Source organism: Lissotriton vulgaris, chromosome 2_1 (genome assembly GCF_964263255.1).
Source record: "Lissotriton vulgaris chromosome 2_1, aLisVul1.2, whole genome shotgun sequence".
Classification (NCBI taxonomy): Eukaryota; Metazoa; Chordata; class Amphibia; order Caudata; family Salamandridae; genus Lissotriton; species Lissotriton vulgaris.
Window position 1 is genome coordinate 576,276,622 of NC_141687.1, and position 19,109 is coordinate 576,295,730.

At 49.5% G+C, this 19,109-nt stretch overlaps 1 protein-coding gene across 1 annotated transcript in view; it reads right to left on the minus strand.

Moving 5' to 3' along the window:
- LOC147730764 (uncharacterized) overlaps window positions 1-19,109 on the minus strand; it is a 625,137-nt gene that overhangs the window by 39,189 nt on the left and 566,839 nt on the right. The window contains exon 51 of the mRNA XM_086955578.1: window positions 1,528-1,678. Within this exon, the coding sequence (XP_086811704.1) occupies window positions 1,528-1,678 (151 nt within the window). The remainder of the gene's footprint in view (window positions 1-1,527; window positions 1,679-19,109) is intronic.

The following is a 19,109-nucleotide window of genomic DNA, read 5'->3' on the forward strand; positions in this document are numbered from 1 at the left end:
TTTTGAGGCTGTCTTCAATTCTTGTTTCAGAAAAATTATCCCTTTCGTGAACCCTCTTGTAGTGAGCATCTAGTCCTTGAAAAGTACTTATCACAGCTACACACTCTTTTCCGATCAAACATACAGTTCTGCCTTCAGTTTGGACAGAAATAATGTGTGCTACAATGCTGCACAAGTGGCAGTGGGGGAACATCCTTTACAACGCGGATTTTACTCCGCAAGGCTTTCACAACGCGTTCGTTACAACGCAAGTCGTAACCACGACTTGCGCTGGAGGGCGCTAGAGGATTAAGGATAGTATATTTACTATTCCAAAACCTTCCCTAGTGTCCACGGGGACTGGTGTTAGAATAGTAAATTATACTATTCACAATCCGTGCCCCCAACGCAAGTCGTGGTAATGACTTGCGTTGTAAGGGACGCGTTGTGAAAGCATGCGTTGTTATAGTACGCGTCGTAACGTCGTACATCCGTCATTCTTTTCCTTGTTTCCAGTTTGGATATCTTAATACATTCTACACTGGACACCTCCCACCCTGTCAGTGTCGGCTTGATACAGAGTCAAGATGCATGAAAGAAAATCATGATATACTTGATAATTCATTTGATGGTTATTGTAAGGGCTCTTAGGGCAAAGTCATCTCTTCCCTTAAATTCTGTAGATTGCCCACTTTTAGCAACAAGCCACTGAAGAAGTACAGTGCCCTTTAAAAGGGCTGATATATAATATAACTCTACTCTAACGTGATATGCCATTGTAGAACCCGTTTTGATTTAGGTTCCATTTTCTGACACTTTATAGGAGCTTGCAGAATGTCTAAAGCTCTGCTGTCCTGTTGAACTTGCAGTGACCGCAAAGCCTTGAGAAATAAAGAAAATCATGAGACTATGAATATAGCTATATGCTTGTTGTCGATTAATGCTTGGATAAATATTTGGAAAATCCCAGCGCTGGGTGAGCCCGATTGGCTGTGTGTACTACATTATATGTATGAAAAGGTATAAAGACCAATATGAATCATTTCAGTATGAGACAGCCCCTCAGAGATGTTGTCTCCAGGCTGCTTCCCTTTTATAAAAGTATGAATTTGAACTTTACCGAGTACTTCTACACCATATCTTTACTATACTATGTAGCGTGTTTGCGGTACCTTCGTCTTTATAATGTATTTGTCCCCAACATTTTGTCATAGAAAACATGATCACTTAATCCCAATCTTTAGGCAGCAGCACTGGCTTCTAGTAGACACAATGTCTAGTTTAAAGTTATTTCTTGGTGTACTAAGCCTTCTATGAAGTGCACATATCATAATATTGTCCTGAAAAATCAATCAAATCGTTTATAAATGTAGAAACAGAGTGAAGAATACGTTTTTCAAGTTACATGGTAGAGGGGAAACCCCCTTTTTATGCTTGTTGCAACAATCTTATTAAGAAATCGAACCAGGACATATATTGCCCTCTGCACTTTCCACAAATAGGAAATATAATCACAAAGAGTTTCCCCATGCCAGCGGCTATGCTCACCACTCTGATCCGCTTTTCTGGGATGCCATGTATCCTGGCGTAGTAATACAAGTGTTCCTCTCCTGTAAGCAGGTCATCTAGGGCGTCCTCCTGAGGGCAGTATCCAAACGTTGACCAATCAGAATGGCAGTCAAGGACATTCACCAAGCATCTGTATCATAAACAAACAAGAAACATCTCAGTCGACTTTGAATCAGCATTTCTACCCAGAATGTACAATTAAATGGTTGATATTAGCGAGTTCAAGTCACTCATGATTTGTCTATCATGATTTGTCATAATTCAGGTTGAGCCTGGCCCAATAGCAATCGTAGCGTGCAGACAGTGCAAATGCGATTCATGAGAAGTCGTAAATCTATCTGACACAGTATTAATTGCTTTAGGCATATTCAATTCCATTGTTTTTAACTTGTCTGACCCATCACCATCTGGGGCCAGTGGTAGGCAGGTCTGCTTTGCTGCTATCAAAAGAGGGACAGTCCAGTCCGGGCTGACAGACCATGCACCAACTGAATAAGAAGAGAAGCAAGTCTGGAAATGATTCGGCTATGTTGGGCCTTATCAATGAGTGTGTCTTGAGACGCCATAGACGTTGCCTTCCTGACCGAGACCTGGTGGAACGACTCCTCTGCACCTGACATCACTATAGCCATCCCGGACGGCTACAAGATCTCCCACAGAGACCGCACCAACGGAATGGGAGGAGGAATAGCCATCGTCCACAATTCCTCCCTCCAGGTCCAAACCCTCGCAGACGAATCCCTCAACTCTGCCGAAAACCGGCACTTCCGGATCCAGACGGACCCCAACACCACCCTCAGAGTAACACTCATCTACAGACCTCCTGGACCCCGGGCCCTCTTCAGCGACTCAGTCGCTGACCTCGCCATCTCCCACGCACTCGCCTCCACGGATTACATCCTCCTCGGGGACCTGAACTTCCACCTCGAGAACAACAACGATGCCAACTCCTATGCTCTGATCGACAACTTCACCAACCTCGGCCTCCGTCAACTCGTCACCAAACCCCACCCACGCCACCGGCCACACGCTCGACCCCGTCTTCTCCACAAGTTCTCACGTCACCTTCAACCACACCACGAACTCCACTGGACCGACCACCGATGCATCCACTTCACCTTCAAGAAACCAACCACACACCACCACACCCTACAGCTTCCCTGCCGCTGTTGGAGCAAAATCACAGAAGACCAGCTGACCTCCACCCTCGCCCAGAACCCACCCACCGACCCAACCGACCCAGACGCCGCCACCCGTAACCTCAGACAGTGGATCGACAACTGCGCCAACACTTTTGCCCCGCTCAAGAAACCCTACATCAACCACTCCAGCAAGAAAGCTGCCTGGTTCACCAAAGAACTCCAGACCTCCAAACATAATTGCCGGAAGCTGGAGAAGAAATGGCTCCACAACCACACCTGACAGCCACGCAGCCCAAACGGACGCCATCTGCAGACATCACCACCTCATCAGAACAACCAAGAGATCTTCCTTCAAAGCTCGCGTGGTCAACAATGCACACAACAGCAAAGAGCTTTTCAACATAGCGAAGGAATTCTCCAACCCCAGTGCCAACACCAACGACATACCGCCCCCGCAGGATCTGTGAGACTCACTAGCCACCTTCTTCCACCGCAAGATCGCCGACATTCACGACAGCTTCAACACCTCACCCGATCCGACCACGACAGACCCCACCCCGAACACCACCTGCACCAACCAGCTGACCTCCTGGTCCCACATCAACGACGACGAGACACGAAAGATCATGAACTCCATCCACTCAGGATCTCCGTCAGACCCCTGCCCAAACCACGTTTTCAACAAAGCAGCCGCAACCATCGCACCCCAACTACAGAAGGTCATCTACATCTCCTTCGACACAGCGACATTCCCAGAAAACTGGAAACATACTGAAATCAACGCCCTCCTCAAGAAGCCCAAGGCAGACCCCAAGGACCTCAAGAACTTCCGGCCCATATCCCTGCTCCCTTTCCGGGCAAAGGTCATTGAGAAAATCGCCAACATGCAGCTGACCCACCACCTCGAGGACAACAACATCCTATACCCGTCCCAGTCCGGATTCAGACAGAACCACAGCACAGAGACAGCCCTCATTGCCGCCACAGACGACATCCGGCGCCAACTAGACAACGGAGAAACCTCAGCCCTCATCCTCCTGGACCTGTCGGCTGCCTTCGACATGGTCTGCCACCGCACACTAAGAACACGCCTCCAAGAGGCCGGAATCCAGGAGAAGGCCTGGACTGGACCATATCCTTCCTCCCCGGCAGAACCCAGAGAGTCCGCCTCCCACCCTTCCGATCCGAAGCCACTGACATCACCTGCGGCGTACCCCAGGGCTCATCCCTCAGCCCGACCCTGTTCAACGTCTACATGGCTCCCCTCGCACAAGTGGCCCGCCAGCGCGACCTGAACATCATCTCCTACTCTGACGACATCCAGCTCATCCTCTCCCTCACCAAGGACCCGCACACCGCCAAAACCAACCTCTACGAGGGAATGAGGAGCAGCCACCTGAAACTGAACTCAGACAAGACGGAAGTCCTCATGCTCGGCCCCACACCCTCTGCCTGGGACGACTCCTGGTGGCCGACCACACTGGGAACAGCACCTACACCCACGGACCACCCACGCAACCTAGGATATATTCTCGACTCCTCCCTCTCCATGTCGAAGCAGGTCAACGCCATCTCCTCCTCCTGCTTCAACACCCTCCGCATGCTTTTCAGGATCTGCAAGTGGATCCCGACTGAAACCAGAAGAACGGTGACCCAAGCCCTCGTTAGCAGCAGGCTGGACTATGACAACGCACTCTATGCAGGAATCCCGGCCAAACACCTACAACGGCTGCAATGCATCCAGAACGCCTCCGCCTGCCTGATCCTCCACATCCCTCGATGCAGCCGCATCACCTCCCACCTAAGAGACCTGCACTGGCTCCCGGTCAACAAGAGGATCACCTTCAAGCTCCTCAGCCACGCACACAAAGCACTCCACAACACCGGACCAGCATACCTGAACAAAAGACTCAACTTCTACACCCCCGCCCGCCAGCTCCGCTCCGCCAACCTCGTCCTCGCCGCAGTCCCACGCATCCAACGAACAACCTCCGGCGGCAGATCATTCTGGTTGCTCGCCGCCAAGACCTGGAACACCCTCCCCACCCATCTGCGGCAGACACAAGACCTGCTCACTTTCAGGAAGCTCCTCAAGACCTGGCTCTTCGAGCAGTAGCAGCACCCCCTCCCTCCAGCGCCTTGAGACCCTCACGGGTAAGTAGTGTGGTCTACAAGTTCATTGATTGATTGACCCCATAGCACAGCAAACCTGGAACACACACCTGGGCATACCTGCGCTACTAGGAGAAATACACTCAGTGCAAAACTTTGTATCATTCTAAAACACGACTAGAGGAGGGGTGCCTTTAGTGGAATTTCGTGCCGAGGGAACGTTTTCCTTTCCCTGGAAGTGGGCAAGTGGAGGGTCGCAAAGAAATGCGAGGAATGAGGGGGATGCGCTTGTGGGCCCTCCCCGTAGGTGATAAAACTGCTGGGCTCGAGGGAGCAGCCCTCTTTGTCCTCTCGCCTCTGGGGGTTGCCGGGAAGGCGCAGCAGAAGCAGTTGGCTTGGTATGGGCCACCTGGGCCCGGTGATTCACAAAGGTGATGGGCCTCACGGCATAGCAGATGGGTTGCGGTTTCTATCAGGGAGCGAGTTTGGTGCACGGGTTGCATGTTATGAACCCTTTTGTAGCTAAGCGTGGTGCCAGAATGGTGTGGGTGCTTAAAAGCACCTCATTGGGGCATTGCGGGTATGGTGTTCGAGGCCGGCTTAAGCATTTATTTAGTGTGCCTCACGACAATGTTTTAGAGCATTAGGCTTATCGAGGTGATGCAGGCAGTGTCATGAGTCACGCCTTAAAATGCAGGTCGCATGGGGAAAACATGTGGGCATTAGTACGGAGAAGTCCTTGTAGTGCCGGACTGATGGGAAGGCAGGGGGCCCGATTACGGGAAACCACGTGGTGAAGGAGGGGAGGAGGGCAGATTTGCTGCAAACTGTTGCGGGGAAACTAATTAGTGGCTTAAGCGAGGTAGGGCGGTGGGCAAAAATAGTTTGAGGACAGTGCGGAGCAGGACCACATCTGTTTTAATATGTTTCTGGCCATTGACTATTGGGATTAGCGCTGCCACGTGACATGCTGATTAAATGGGCGTGTCGTGTCTTCAGCGCTGTCAGCAAGCGGAGGAGCGCGGCTCACAGATGACTCGCTGGGGAAAGGCTTTGAAGGTTGTTGTTTCAAAAAAGCGGGTCGTGTCTTTAGCGGCTTTTTGCTAAGTAGAGGAGCACAGCTCAGCAATCACGCGCTAGGGAAGGCAAGGATGATAATAAAAGGGGGAGGCGCGCCAGAGCGCATTTTGGTGCGAAGAGGGTGGAGTGGGATCACCATTGAGGGGGTGGGGGTAAGAAATAAAGAAAAAAAAAGAAAAAAAACCATAATGGGGTAGGGAGGCACTTGGGTGGTAAGCATCTCTAGTGCTCGGCCCAGGGAGGTGTGGCATGGCATGTCGGTATGGACGCGTGCCGGATCAAGGCCTTTCAAAGGAAAAATAAAGGGACTTGTGCAGTTTCTAACTCTTTTTATTTCTTTAGTAGGCAGGATGCCGCCTAAATGAACACGGGGGCAAGGATGCCCCGGCGACAGCAGAGGATTTTCGTTCCTTGGCAGCATTATGGGAGGTCGCGGAGAAAGGAGGCATCAATTGGGCATTGAAGACCCTGGCTCAGGATGCAGGGACGAGCGTGCAGCAGGAGCCCTCCTTGCCAAAGTACATAAGGCGGACACCAAGTCATTTTAAGGACATGCATCAGGAGAAGGTCACGCAGGTTGCGGGAGCGCAAACGAACAGTGCAGGTGAGGCAATGGCGGTTGGCCAGCCTCTGATAGGCACGGATAATGTACAGGCTGCTAACGCTGTCGCGCAGAAGGATTTGGCAGAGGGCGTGTTGTCTCCTATGGGAGGGCTTACACAGAGTGTGGTGCCAATCACAATGCTAGGGCCGGCCGCAGCTAATAGTCAACCATATTTGACAACTCAGGGGGAGGTTGTGGCTGTGGCAATGGTGCCAGTTGTCGCGCAGCAAAGGGGTGGAGTGGCTCAGGTATGGGTCCACTCAGGAGGAGTACTACAATCACCGGTGGTAGTTGCTACAACAACTCAGGGACCAGTGAGTAATACAGGGGCGGCAGGGTTGGGGGCAGTGTCAGTGACGCTGGCAGTACCTTCGGCGACTGTGGTATCAGCCCAGACCCCCCTTTCACGCAGCCCGTGCTATACGGTTCTGCTACATTGGCAGTGTCACCATCAGCGAGTATTATTTGGCACGTGCCGGAGAAAACCAAGGATAAGATTTTCAAGGGTGAATATGTGGACGTCTTTGATCTGATTAATGCGGGTGTGGTTCCTGGGAAGAGCAGAGCGGGCAAAGATGGGGAACTCAAACAGAAGAAAGATTGGGTGGAATGGTATTTAAAGAACTGGGTGACGGGTTTTGCTTTCTATGCAGCAATCATGGTTGAGCGGTTTCCTGCTTTGGCGGCCCAATTGATAAGCTACATGTCTCTGATTCATGGGGCAGCTTGTGAATTCCAGGGGACGGCCTGGCTGCAATATGACACGAAATTCAGGCAGATGAAAGCGGTGAGGCCGGAAGTGGCATGGGATCAGCGGGAAATTAATATATGGCATGGGGAGTTTTAATCAGGCGCGCCAGTCAACAAGCCCAATAATTCCTTTCGGGGAGACAAGGGAGCAGAGGATAAGAAGCAAGCAAGCTGGCAGTTCAATAAGAACGAATGTAATAGAGGAGGAGCATGTAGGTTCAAGCACATATCTTCCTCCTGTGGGATTCTCGGACACCCAGAGATTAAGTGTTTCAAAAAAGTGGGAAAGCCCAATTAACAGCGCACCCCTGCCAATAGGCAACTCAAGGGCTGCCCGGCCCAATCTTCATAGGAGCTTGCCTACTCCTATACGCCTGCCTGTGCTGGCTCGTCTGCTCGCCAGATATCAGAGGGGGGCAGAAGCGCAATTTTTGTATCAAGGTTTTAAATTTGGCTTCCGTATCCCGTCTAGAGCCCTGTCCTCTTCAGTTCCCCCGCACAATCAGATGTCAGTGCTAAGAAATTCAGAGGCAGCTCGTGAAAAAAATACGAAAGAGATGGTGCTGGGGAGGGTGGTGAGGCCTTTTTTTCGACAAATGCCGCGGCAGGACTTAGTCTGTTCACCACTGGGACTGGTACCGAAGAAGGAGGTGGGGAAATTTTGCCTTATACATAATTTATCCAGCCCACCTTGTCAGTCGGTCAATGAGGGGTTAGATCCGGATTTGTGTGCAGTGCGATACACCACTTTTGACACGACGATACAAAAATTACAGAGGCTAGGTGAGGACGGGCTGCTGGCCAAATCAGATAGTGAGTCTGCTTTTCGCCTTTTGCCAGTGCACCCTGAAGACACTAGGTTGTTAGGTTTCACGTTTGATGGCAATTTCTTTATGGACTTATGTATGCCTATGGGGTGTTCCATCGCGTGTGCGGTTTTTGAAGCATTCAGTCGATTTTTGAAATGGACAGTGTGAAATGTGGTAGGAACGCAAGAGGTGGTGCATTACTTGGATGATTTCCTATTTATGGGGCCACCTAACTCGTCGGCTTGTCAGGAGGCATTGGTGGGCTTCCAAGGCCTAGCGGAGGCATTGGGGGTGCACTTGGCGGAGGAGAAAATGGAGGACCCTGCAACACGAATAACCTTCCTGGGCATTGAGATAGACACAGTTGCAGGAGTGTGCAGACTCCCACAAGACAAAATAAGGGCTTTTAAAACCTCATCGGATGAGTGTTTAAGGGCACGCAAGGTTACCTTGCACCAATTGCAGGTGTTGGTGGGGCAACTCAATTTTGCGCTGCAGATTATACCCAGGGGCAGGGTCTTTTCGAGAAATATAGCCAGGGCAATGTCAGTTTTAAGGGCAAAACATCATCACACTAGGCTATATGCCGAAGTGAATGATGACATGGTCACGTGGAGGGATTTCTTAGAGTGTTTCAATGGATCAGTGATTTGGCAACAACCGGCATAGGCGAACGGTGAGCTAGAGCTTTACACAGATGCAGCGGGCAATATCGGTTTCGGGGCAGTGCTAGGATCAAGGTGGTGCATGCAGCATTGGCCAGAGGATTGGGTCAGGACGGGGTTGGTCCGCAATATTACATTCTTACAGTTGTTTCCCATAATAGTGGCATTTCCGGTGTGGGGCGATTTACTACAAAACAAGCGCATTGTGTTTTGGTCGGACAGCATGTCGGTAGTTCTGGCAGTGAATAGTCAAAGGGCAAAATGTCTGCGGATACTTGGTTTGCTTAAAGAGCTGGTGTGTTGTTGCCTTGTGCGTAATGTGTATTTTACAGCCAAACATGTATCAGCTGATGCCCTGTCTCGTTTTACGTTGACAGAATTCAGAGCGCGATGGCCGCAAGCGGACGTTCAGATGACGGTCTTCCCGGAAAGCCTGTGGAAGCTTGGTGCCCCGTTGCTCCCGAACTCATAGCGGCGTTGGTTGCGCCAAAGACTAGTGTATGTATGAGAAGTCATGGCAGGTATACTTGGTTGTTGTACAGGGAGAGGGGGGTGCAGAGGAATTCACACCACAGGGGGTGCTTCGGTTCATAGTCCATCAGAGAGAGAAGGGACGGTCGCTGGCTCTGGTTAGGAGGCAGTTGCCGGCAATCGCCTTCTTTGCCGGATTAAAAGGGGTAGCGGATCCTACTAAGGACATCAGGGTTAGATAGGCTATAAAAGTTTGGGAACAGCTGGCTCCAAGGGTCAAGGGTAACGAGACCCATAGACGCCAGTAGGTTGGTAAATATCTTGACAGTGTTACCTCAGGTGTGTTGGTACATCTGCTGAGATTAGCGTATTCCCTAACTTTTTTCGGGGCATTCCGGATATCGGAGCTTGTACCAAGCTCTAAGGCAGACAGAAAAGGGGGAATCAGCATGGGGGATGTGGTGGTGGCTGCTGACGTACTTCAGGTCAGAGTAAGGAGGTCAAAAACGAACCCGTTAGGGAAAGGCGTGTGTGTCCAGCTAAGAGCAGTGCAAGGGGCATGTTATTGCCTGGTGGTGTTGGTGGAGAGGTACCTGCGGATGAGGCCTGGGTGCGGAGATGTTAGGCTTCTGTTACATGCAGATGGCACGCCTCTGACAAGATTTCAGTTCACGTGAATGTGTAAACACGCGTTGGGTCTGTTGGGAGAGGAGACAGCTCATTTCACATCCCATTCATTCCGAATTGCGGCGGCTACTACAGCAGCTATGTTGGGTCTTTCATCTGAAACAATCAAGAAGGTGGGCAGATGGAGTTCGTCGTGTTTTGAGAGTTACGTTAGACCACAGCTGGTGTAGTAAGGAGCCGGGGGGCTTTGGCAGTTGTGTAATTACTTTTTCCTTTTCCTTTCTATTTTGGACTTACATGCAGTGGTGGCAAGTCAGTGGACGCAAGTTTTCTGGTGTGGAGATTCGGTCATAAGCAGAGCAGGGCAATGGTTCAAAGAATCTGGGTAATTTAAAATGCAAAGGGCCACTGGAGTCAATCATAATTGGATAGGTATTGATGGGCAACGTGTGGAGGATGTCACAGCCCATTTGCAGAGTGCACTCGACGAAGGTATGCCCATTCCAAATGTGCTGGTGATTCACTCGGGGGTGACAACATGATTCCAGGGGGCAGGAGGGGAGTGAAGGAGGTCTTGTTTTCTACCTTCTCATGGGTCAGAAGAGTATTGCCAGACACCACCGTCTTTTGGTCAGAGGTACTAACTCATAGATTTTGGGGTGATGGCATGCCATCAGCCGCGGTGAAAACGTCTGTGAGAAAGCTGAATCGGGAGGTAGCGAAACTGTTGAGAGGTTCGCAGATACGTGCCATTAGGCATAGTTTGCTACAAGCTTTGAACTCGGATTGTTTCAGACAAAGGGGTTGCATACGTCCAGGGCAGGGTTGGAATTGTTTGTTCAAACTATACTGGGAGACATAGCATTACATACAAAAGGTGTAGCCCAGAGCGTTACAACAGTAAGGTGAAGCAGCGGTTGGGGGGAGGGCAAGAGCGCTAGTGGGCTCCTTGCCCTTTGGCGGGGTCCCGGACAGGAGGAAAAGGCCGGGGACTTCTTTTGGCGGAAACTGGGTGACCCTGCAACAGGGAGGCAGTCATTGGGGCTCAGGGCTGGCGAGAGAGGGGGACGTCCTGCTGGTGTTCCTGGACTCTCCGGCCCTACCCTAGTAGCCGTTGCTTGGATGAAGCAACATGGTACCTCATTTGGAAGTAGTGGTAAGGGGTTGGGTTGTGTCCTGCTGGTACAACACGCCTCAAGAGTGGATCTAGTGATGCAGAATTTTGTAAATACATGGTAACCTGTGGCGCATATGTATACTGCGCCTCCTTATGTTCAGTAATTGGAGTTTTGTTATGGTTAATAAAATTGGTCAAAGTTGAAGGTTTATCAACAATTAAAGATGGTGTTATTTGACAAGTAATAAAAGCTACGCAGTGAACACCAAGCACTTGTAAAGTGTTTTTGTGGTGGGGGAGTGTGGTGGACGAATGGCACGTGATAGCCCCACTATTACTGTGGGCACATTCAATTCCATTGTGTTTTAGCATGTGATCATGTGTGTCACATCCTTCCTATTTTTCTCTAATATGCCACTCGTTGCCCATTGATATTTCTCCTCGACCATCAGGTTGGATTGAAAGCCAACATTTTTCCATTCTTACACAGGCAAATTGATCGTTCATACCTCGGGGAAATATTAACAGCTACGGGTCCAGTGCTTTAAATGTGCTCTTTCTGGCGTTTTTTGTAGGCAAACGCCTGCTCAACAAAATCCGAAATTACATAATGTAACCTAGGGCAAAAATGGAAAGGGGTGACCACTCGGTCCCCCCGAACGTATGGTGGAGTACCCCGATCCCCCCGGGAAACCATTTTGGGCGGGAGGCGCGTCTCGGCTGGTATGCCCAAAGCGGCGTAGCCGGGGCGCGCTTTTTCCCGCCCAAGAGTGGGTTGTCCTAGACACTGAAGATGTCAGCCACGCCCCCGGAGGCGGGAGGAGGCGGGTTTACGCCCGCCCAAAGAAGAATAAAAGGAGCGATAGTCCACGGAAGCATCCTCTTGTTCCTGTGCTCTGAAGCTGCACCTCCTCGCTGCACGTGAGCTCGAGACGGAACGAAGAGCCAATTTTGAATTTAGTAATTTTCTCTTTTCTCTTTCAGCATTTCAAATCGGGTCAGGACCTTTCACCTACGTGGAAAAATGCCGTGCAAGAGAGTCGCAAAAAAGGTCAGCACCGACCAGATGCTCCGGATGTTGGTGAAAGACATGGCAGAGATGAAGAGAAAAATGGCGGCCAGGGACGGTGCGGGAAGGCCAAAAAGACCCAACCCGACGGAGGCCCCGGTCGGAAGAAGGAAGAGGGCCAGGAATGGGTCAAACGAGGACGAGGTCCCAGTTCCGGAGGCTCCCCCGGCGAGCCCTCCTAGACCAGCGGAGTTTCCCGCGCCGGCTCCTGCCGAGGGCCAGCGGATCCCCGTTGTGGTTACCCCAGTGGACGTAGGGGACATGCCCCCGGAGTTGGCCGCCCAGTTGGCGGCATGGCTGGGTAATAGCAGCGGGCGTTCCGTGGCTCCGGGGGACACGGCCGAGGAGGCCAAGCAATTAATGAGGCAGTTGCGGCAGTCTCGAGAGGCCGCGAAACCTCCTTGTCCGTTTGTTTCCCCGCAGGCTCCAGTAGAGCAACCCGCAGCTGGCACGAGTTCGGCGGCAATGGCGGTTACAGCTTCTGGCTCAGGTAAGCAGCTAATGCCGATTGCGGGGAAGGGGTCTGTACCCTCGAGAAGGGAGAAATTGGCTCAGCATATCCCGATGGAGGTCAAAGAACGGATATGGGCTGAGAAATACGTAAACATGTTCTCCTTACTAACTGACCATTATGAGATTGAGCATGTGAAAGTTCAGAAGGAACTCATGCATCCGAGTGTTTGGCGCGCAAAAATGGCCGCCTTTAGAGTCGATGAGACGATAGGTAACTGGGGTAGAGCATTTGGCATATTCACTTCGATTATGGGGGAACGGAGACCTGATTTGTTGACCGAGTTACCTGTGTACCAGTCACGTATTATGGAATATTCTCAGACATATGTTGGCAATGAGTGGTTTTGTTATGATAATATTTTTCGTAAGGCTAAAGAGTTCGATACGTGCCTGACATGGGATTGTTACGACTCCATTTCGTGGCAAAAATTGGAAAAAACAGGCATGTTAAAGGCGCCATTGTTGGGGGGGTGCGGGGGTGAACTTTCCCGCCAACCATCCGGGGCGCCCTTTCGGTCAGGGGCAAGTAATGAGCATCACCCAAGGCCGAACGGTAATACAGGTAAAAAAGGGGTATGCTGGAACTTTAACAGGGGAAAGTGTACGAGGCCCCAGGGGTCATGCAAGTTTAGGCATGAATGTGGGGGGTGTGGACAGTCTTCGCATCCCGAGACCATGTGCAGAGCCAAAACAGGTGATAATGGTAGTAGGGCAAGCGCCAAACAGGTCTGACATAGTCCGAGGGGCGGCTTTACCTACACCGGTCGATACCATGGCAATGATTCCTTGGCTCAGCGAATACCCTGATCATGTCTCCGCTGGGGTGTTGCGAGACGGTTTTTCTTACGGTTTCCGCATCCCGGTGGGGAATTTTCAGGGTAAAGCACAGTGTAAGAACCAACTTTCGGTCCTGCATAATACGGCAGTGGTGCAAGCGAAGATTGGGAAAGAAGTAGCCCGGGGTCGGGTGGCGGGACCATTCAACACGCCACCAGTTCCTAATTTTGTTTGTTCGCCATTGGGAGTGGTCCCCAAGAAGGACCCGGTGAGTTTAGACTGATACATAATTTGTCAGCCCCGAGGGATTTGTCAGTTAATGATGCAATAGACCCAGAGCTTTGTTCGGTGCGGTACGCATCCTTCGATGATGCGGTCGCCATGTTGAATCGCCTGGGGCCCGGAGCGCTGATGGCCAAATCTGACATTGAGTCCGCGTTCCGGTTGCTCCCGGTACACCCGGACGATCAGCGTCTCCTGGGCTTCATGTTTCAGGGGCGCTATTACATGGATAAATGTATGCCAATGGGCTGTTCCATATCGTGTGCTTATTTTGAAAAATTCAGTTGTTTTCTGCAATGGGCATTCACAAGGATTACGGGTTTTCAGCATGTCATGCATTATCTAGACGATTTTCTGTTTCTGGGGGCAGCCGGGGACACAGAATGTGCACAGGCTCTGAAAGAATTTTGTGATTTGATGAGTCAGTTTGGTGTGCCATTGGCGCCAGGTAAGACTGTGGGGCCCTCAACTTCACTCGAGTTTCTTGGAATAGAGCTCGATTCCGAAGAAGGTTGCTTCCGGTTGCCAGTAGAAAAAGTGCGGAAATTCAAACGTGGCCGTCATGGTGGCACGAGGGTGGGCTAACAAGTAACATTGCCTTTCTCGAACTGTTCCCTATTCTGGTGGCTTTGAAAACATGGCCGGAGGGGTTTAGGGATCACTCTGTGGTGTTCTGGTCTGATAACATGACCGTGGTTGAGTGTATCAATAGTCAGGCAGCACGATGCAAATGGATTCTGAGGTTGCTCAAAGAAATTGTTTTACTATGTATGCAATTGAACGTGCTCTTTAGAGCGAGGCATGTGCCAGGGGTGCTGAATCAGGCTGCTGATGCGCTTTCTCGTTTCCGTATGCAGGCCTTCTGGGGTTTTCTGCCCACAGCGGACCCGGTGGCGGCACCATTTCCCGAAGCTCTCTGGTCTCTCGGTGCCCCGAACTACAAAACCTCGTGGGAGAGAGTTTAGCACCCAGGACAAGGAAGGCATATGAAGGGGCGTTCCGTTCCTATTGGTCCTTTTTGGGTTCTGCTAGGGGAGAGCTTTGGGGCCAGGAAGAATTTGTCATAAAGTTTTTACTGTCATTACGCAGGGCAGGCAAATCGGTGGCCACGGCCCAGAGGCATCGGGCCGCCATTTCCTTCATGGCGCGGGCTCATGGTATCCAGGACCCTACAGCGTCTTTCGTGGTACAGAAAGCGCTGCGTGGGTGGCAACGCCTGGAGGGTCGCAGAGTAGATGAAAGGCACCCGATAGGTCTGGATAGGTTGGCCCTGTTACTGTCCGTACTCCCTGCTACATGTTCATCCCAGTCGGAAACAGTTTTATTCCGGGCCTCTTTTGCATTAGCATTTCATGGGGCTATGCGGGTAAGCGAACTGGTGGCAAAAAATAAGCAGGATACGGGGGGTGGACTGTGCCGAGAGCACATTCAAGTAAAGGGGGAGACGATGATTGTCTCGTTTGTCAGGTCCAAAACCGATCAAGGCGCGATCGGGGACAGTGTAGTAGTCCAGCGGATTCCTGGATCTCCCATGTGCCCGGTTGCATGCGTTGAGGAGTATTTGGCGCAGAGGGCGGCATCATGGGGAGGGACCTTGCTGAGGCATGCAGATGCCACCCCACTGACGAAGTTTCAGTTCCAGCGGGTGCTTGCAATGGCAAATTTGGCCACGGGCCTGAACCCGGGCGAGTTTGGGACTCATTCCTTTCGGATAGGGGCTGCTACTGAGGCTACAGCCAGGGGTCTGAGTGTGGAAAAAGTGAAGCAGTTGGGGCGTTGGTCCTCGAATTGTTACAAAAGGTATGTGCGATTGCACATGTTGTGAAGCTGATATCATGTACTCACGCTTCTTGTTTTTGTTTGGTTACAGTTTCGCAAACCTACAAGGCGGGGCGGACTGTGCAGTCGGCCCGACACCTGGGAACCAGCGGTCAGAGATCACCGGCTGAGGAAAGAGTGGTGTGGGTCGTGGGCCACTCATACGTGAGGCGTGCCGGGGACGTATTCAAAGCAGGTGACATGATTCACACAGCTGGGGAATACGGGTACAGGGTGACCTTCTACGGAAGGGGCGGGCTCTGTATTGACCAGTTTCAACCTTTTCTTAAGGGTTTGTTAGGGCGGACAAGGTCATCGCCATCTATAATCATAGTACATCTCGGGGGCAATGATTTGGTGACCACTGGTAGATGACTACTTCTCGAGGCGATACTATCCACAGTAAGTTGGTTGGCGAGGAGGGTTCCAGGGTGCACGATTGCATGGTCCCATATGATTCCACGAAAGGTGTGGCGGGGGGCTAATTCAGTGTCTGCTATAAATCATTCTGTGAAAAAGATTAATAACAAGCTTGGTAGACTGTTCCGTACCAGTACATTGCATTCGATTCCTCATGGTTGTATCAGGGGGGACAATATGTATCTAGAGGATGGGGTCCATTTGTCCCGGGTGGGGAATTCTTTACTCATAGGAGACCTCGTAGCCTGGTTAAGGAGTTTGCAACATGACCTTTAGGTAGGAGTTTTGTGGGGGGTCCGGATAGCCGGTCAACTATCCGGCCTGTGGCGGTAAGGTCAAATCGGGAGGTAGCGAAACTGTTGAGAGGTTCGCAGATACGTGCCATTAGGCATAGTTTGCTACAAGCTTTGAACTCGGATTGTTTCAGACAAAGGGGTTGCATACGTCCAGGGCAGGGTTGGAATTGTTTGTTCAAACTATACTGGGAGACATAGCATTACATACAAAAGGTGTAGCCCAGAGCGTTACAACAGTAAGGTGAAGCAGCGGTTGGGGGGAGGGCAAGAGCGCTAGTGGGCTCCTTGCCCTTTGGCGGGGTCCCGGACAGGAGGAAAAGGCCGGGGACTTCTTTTGGCGGAAACTGGGTGACCCTGCAACAGGGAGGCAGTCATTGGGGCTCAGGGCTGGCGAGAGAGGGGGACGTCCTGCTGGTGTTCCTGGACTCTCCGGCCCTACCCTAGTAGCCGTTGCTTGGATGAAGCAACATGGTACCTCATTTGGAAGTAGTGGTAAGGGGTTGGGTTGTGTCCTGCTGGTACAACACGCCTCAAGAGTGGATCTAGTGATGCAGAATTTTGTAAATACATGGTAACCTGTGGCGCATATGTATACTGCGCCTCCTTATGTTCAGTAATTGGAGTTTTGTTATGGTTAATAAAATTGGTCAAAGTTGAAGGTTTATCAACAATTAAAGATGGTGTTATTTGACAAGTAATAAAAGCTACGCAGTGAACACCAAGCACTTGTAAAGTGTTTTTGTGGTGGGGGAGTGTGGTGGACGAATGGCACGTGATAGCTCCACTATTACTGTGGGCACATTCAATTCCATTGTGTTTTAGCATGTGATCATGTGTGTCACATCCTTCCTATTTTTCTCTAATATGCCACTCGTTGCCCATTGATATTTCTCCTCGACCATCAGGTTGGATTGAAAGCCAACATTTTTCCATTCTTACACAGGCAAATTGATCGTTCATACCTCGGGGAAATATTAACAGCTACGGGTCCAGTGCTTTAAATGTGCTCTTTCTGGCGTTTTTGTAGGCAAACGCCTGCTCAACAAAATCCGAAATTACATAATGTAACCTAGGGCAAAAATGGCCTCATATGCACCTAGGATTTGTGTGCAGGATATTTACAATGATATGTAATGTGTATTGTTTTTCTAAGTAGAGATCCTATTCAATATGTGTCAGTTCTCATGAAGAAGGCGGAAAGTCAGGAAACACTGGAACGAGGTAGTAGTGTCTTGGCCCATACAAATCCGCTGCATTACATAAAGCGAATACAAAGCATGATCAAGTTTGCACATTTTCCTGAGTAGCTGATTCCAGCAAATCTGCATGGTTATATAGAAGGTAAAAGTATGCCTTCAAATAATTAGAGAGTTAATTATCGTATGACTTTTCTAGTCTCCGAGAATCCCACCTTGCCAGGAACTGTTTTTTTGTCACTTTTTACAGCAGCTATGAAGTGGTACTTACAAGCATTTACTATTTTAGGTGGCTAAATGTATTGAAAAATGTGTTAAAAAAAACTGGTTGCAAATTGTGCACTGACCTTTTGCAACCAGTCCTTAATTTTTTTGATGTGCATCACAAAATTGTCAGTGGCAGGAACCTGCAGGAGATCATTAATTATGACCCCCCTCCCATCCCACCCCACATTATAAGCTACAAACAATATAAGAACAGCAGACCACCATCTCCATTTGCATTCCTAAACGGGAAATGTCCCTGGTCCATGTTCCTGAAAGGGAACTTAAAGGGAACGTTCTTCTTAAAAAAATGTTTTAAACAAGATACATTTCTCATTTGGGGTAGCATTGGGAGGATGAGGCAGTGGTGGTCTACTCTTACTAAGAGGCTGCTGACATGGTTCACAAAGAGGATGGTGTACCAAGAGTGATCCTTTCCCATTGTGAATCAGTTAACACCCCAAACCTGCTCACAAACCATTGATTGGTTTCTCTGATTCAGCAATAAATAAACAGGAAGTAGGCTACCCTTTCACGTTTCTTTTATTTGCAACTAGGAACGAAACACAAGAGCTCTTTCATAAGTCAAATTAAATTTTTATACTTATAAATGGGCAAAAAAGCTATTTTGCGGTTGCATGCCTTTTGATTTTGCAAATGGGCTTTGTAAATCTGGCTCAACAGTGTCCTTGTTGGGTTGCATTTTGTTATCATTGTCAGCTTCTTGCCTGACATACAACTAGGTTATGAGATGCACAAGGATAACTACATTCCTCATTAGAAGTGTATCATAATAGGGAGGGGTATTTACTACGGCTCTATGACAGAACCGAGCGTGCCTTTACAACACGTCCATTACAATGCATGCATGCATTGACCACAATTTTTTTTACCACACATGTAAGGTGACCAGGTGTCCTGGGTTTGCCTGGACAGCCCCGATTTTTCGACAGCTGTCCCGGCACATTTCAGGAAATGAAGCTCCTGTCCCGTTTTTATGAGAAGGTCGGCTGAAAAGGGTGGGAGGTATTTTTAATGTTTCACAAAGCAGGAATAGTTAGCAGATGTTATAAGAAAGCAATTTAATTAACAGGCATGCAACTGGCTTTAAAAATTGCATTTTATGGATTTTCTTACTGCCTTTTCTGTAATTTTCTGCTAAGGAGCACTATCATTCTGTGCACTGTGTTGCAGTAAAATTGTAGTCCTTCTAGTTTTAGGAAATGTTCAATTTTTTTCTTCAAAATTCTGGCCCCCCTACACACATGTGCCTTTGGCGCGATAATGTAAGTATTTTAGAGGTAAGGATAAACCTTTTATATTCGTGTATAAAGGGTTTATACTTACCTGTAAAATACTTACATTTCCATGGTACAGGCATGCATGGTAAAGACATGTGTGGTAAATCATATCTATATATCTATATCTTTATCTATCTATATATATATATATATCTCCACACACACACACAACTACATATGTACATGTGTGAGTATATATATATATATATATATATATATATATATATATATATATATATATATTCACT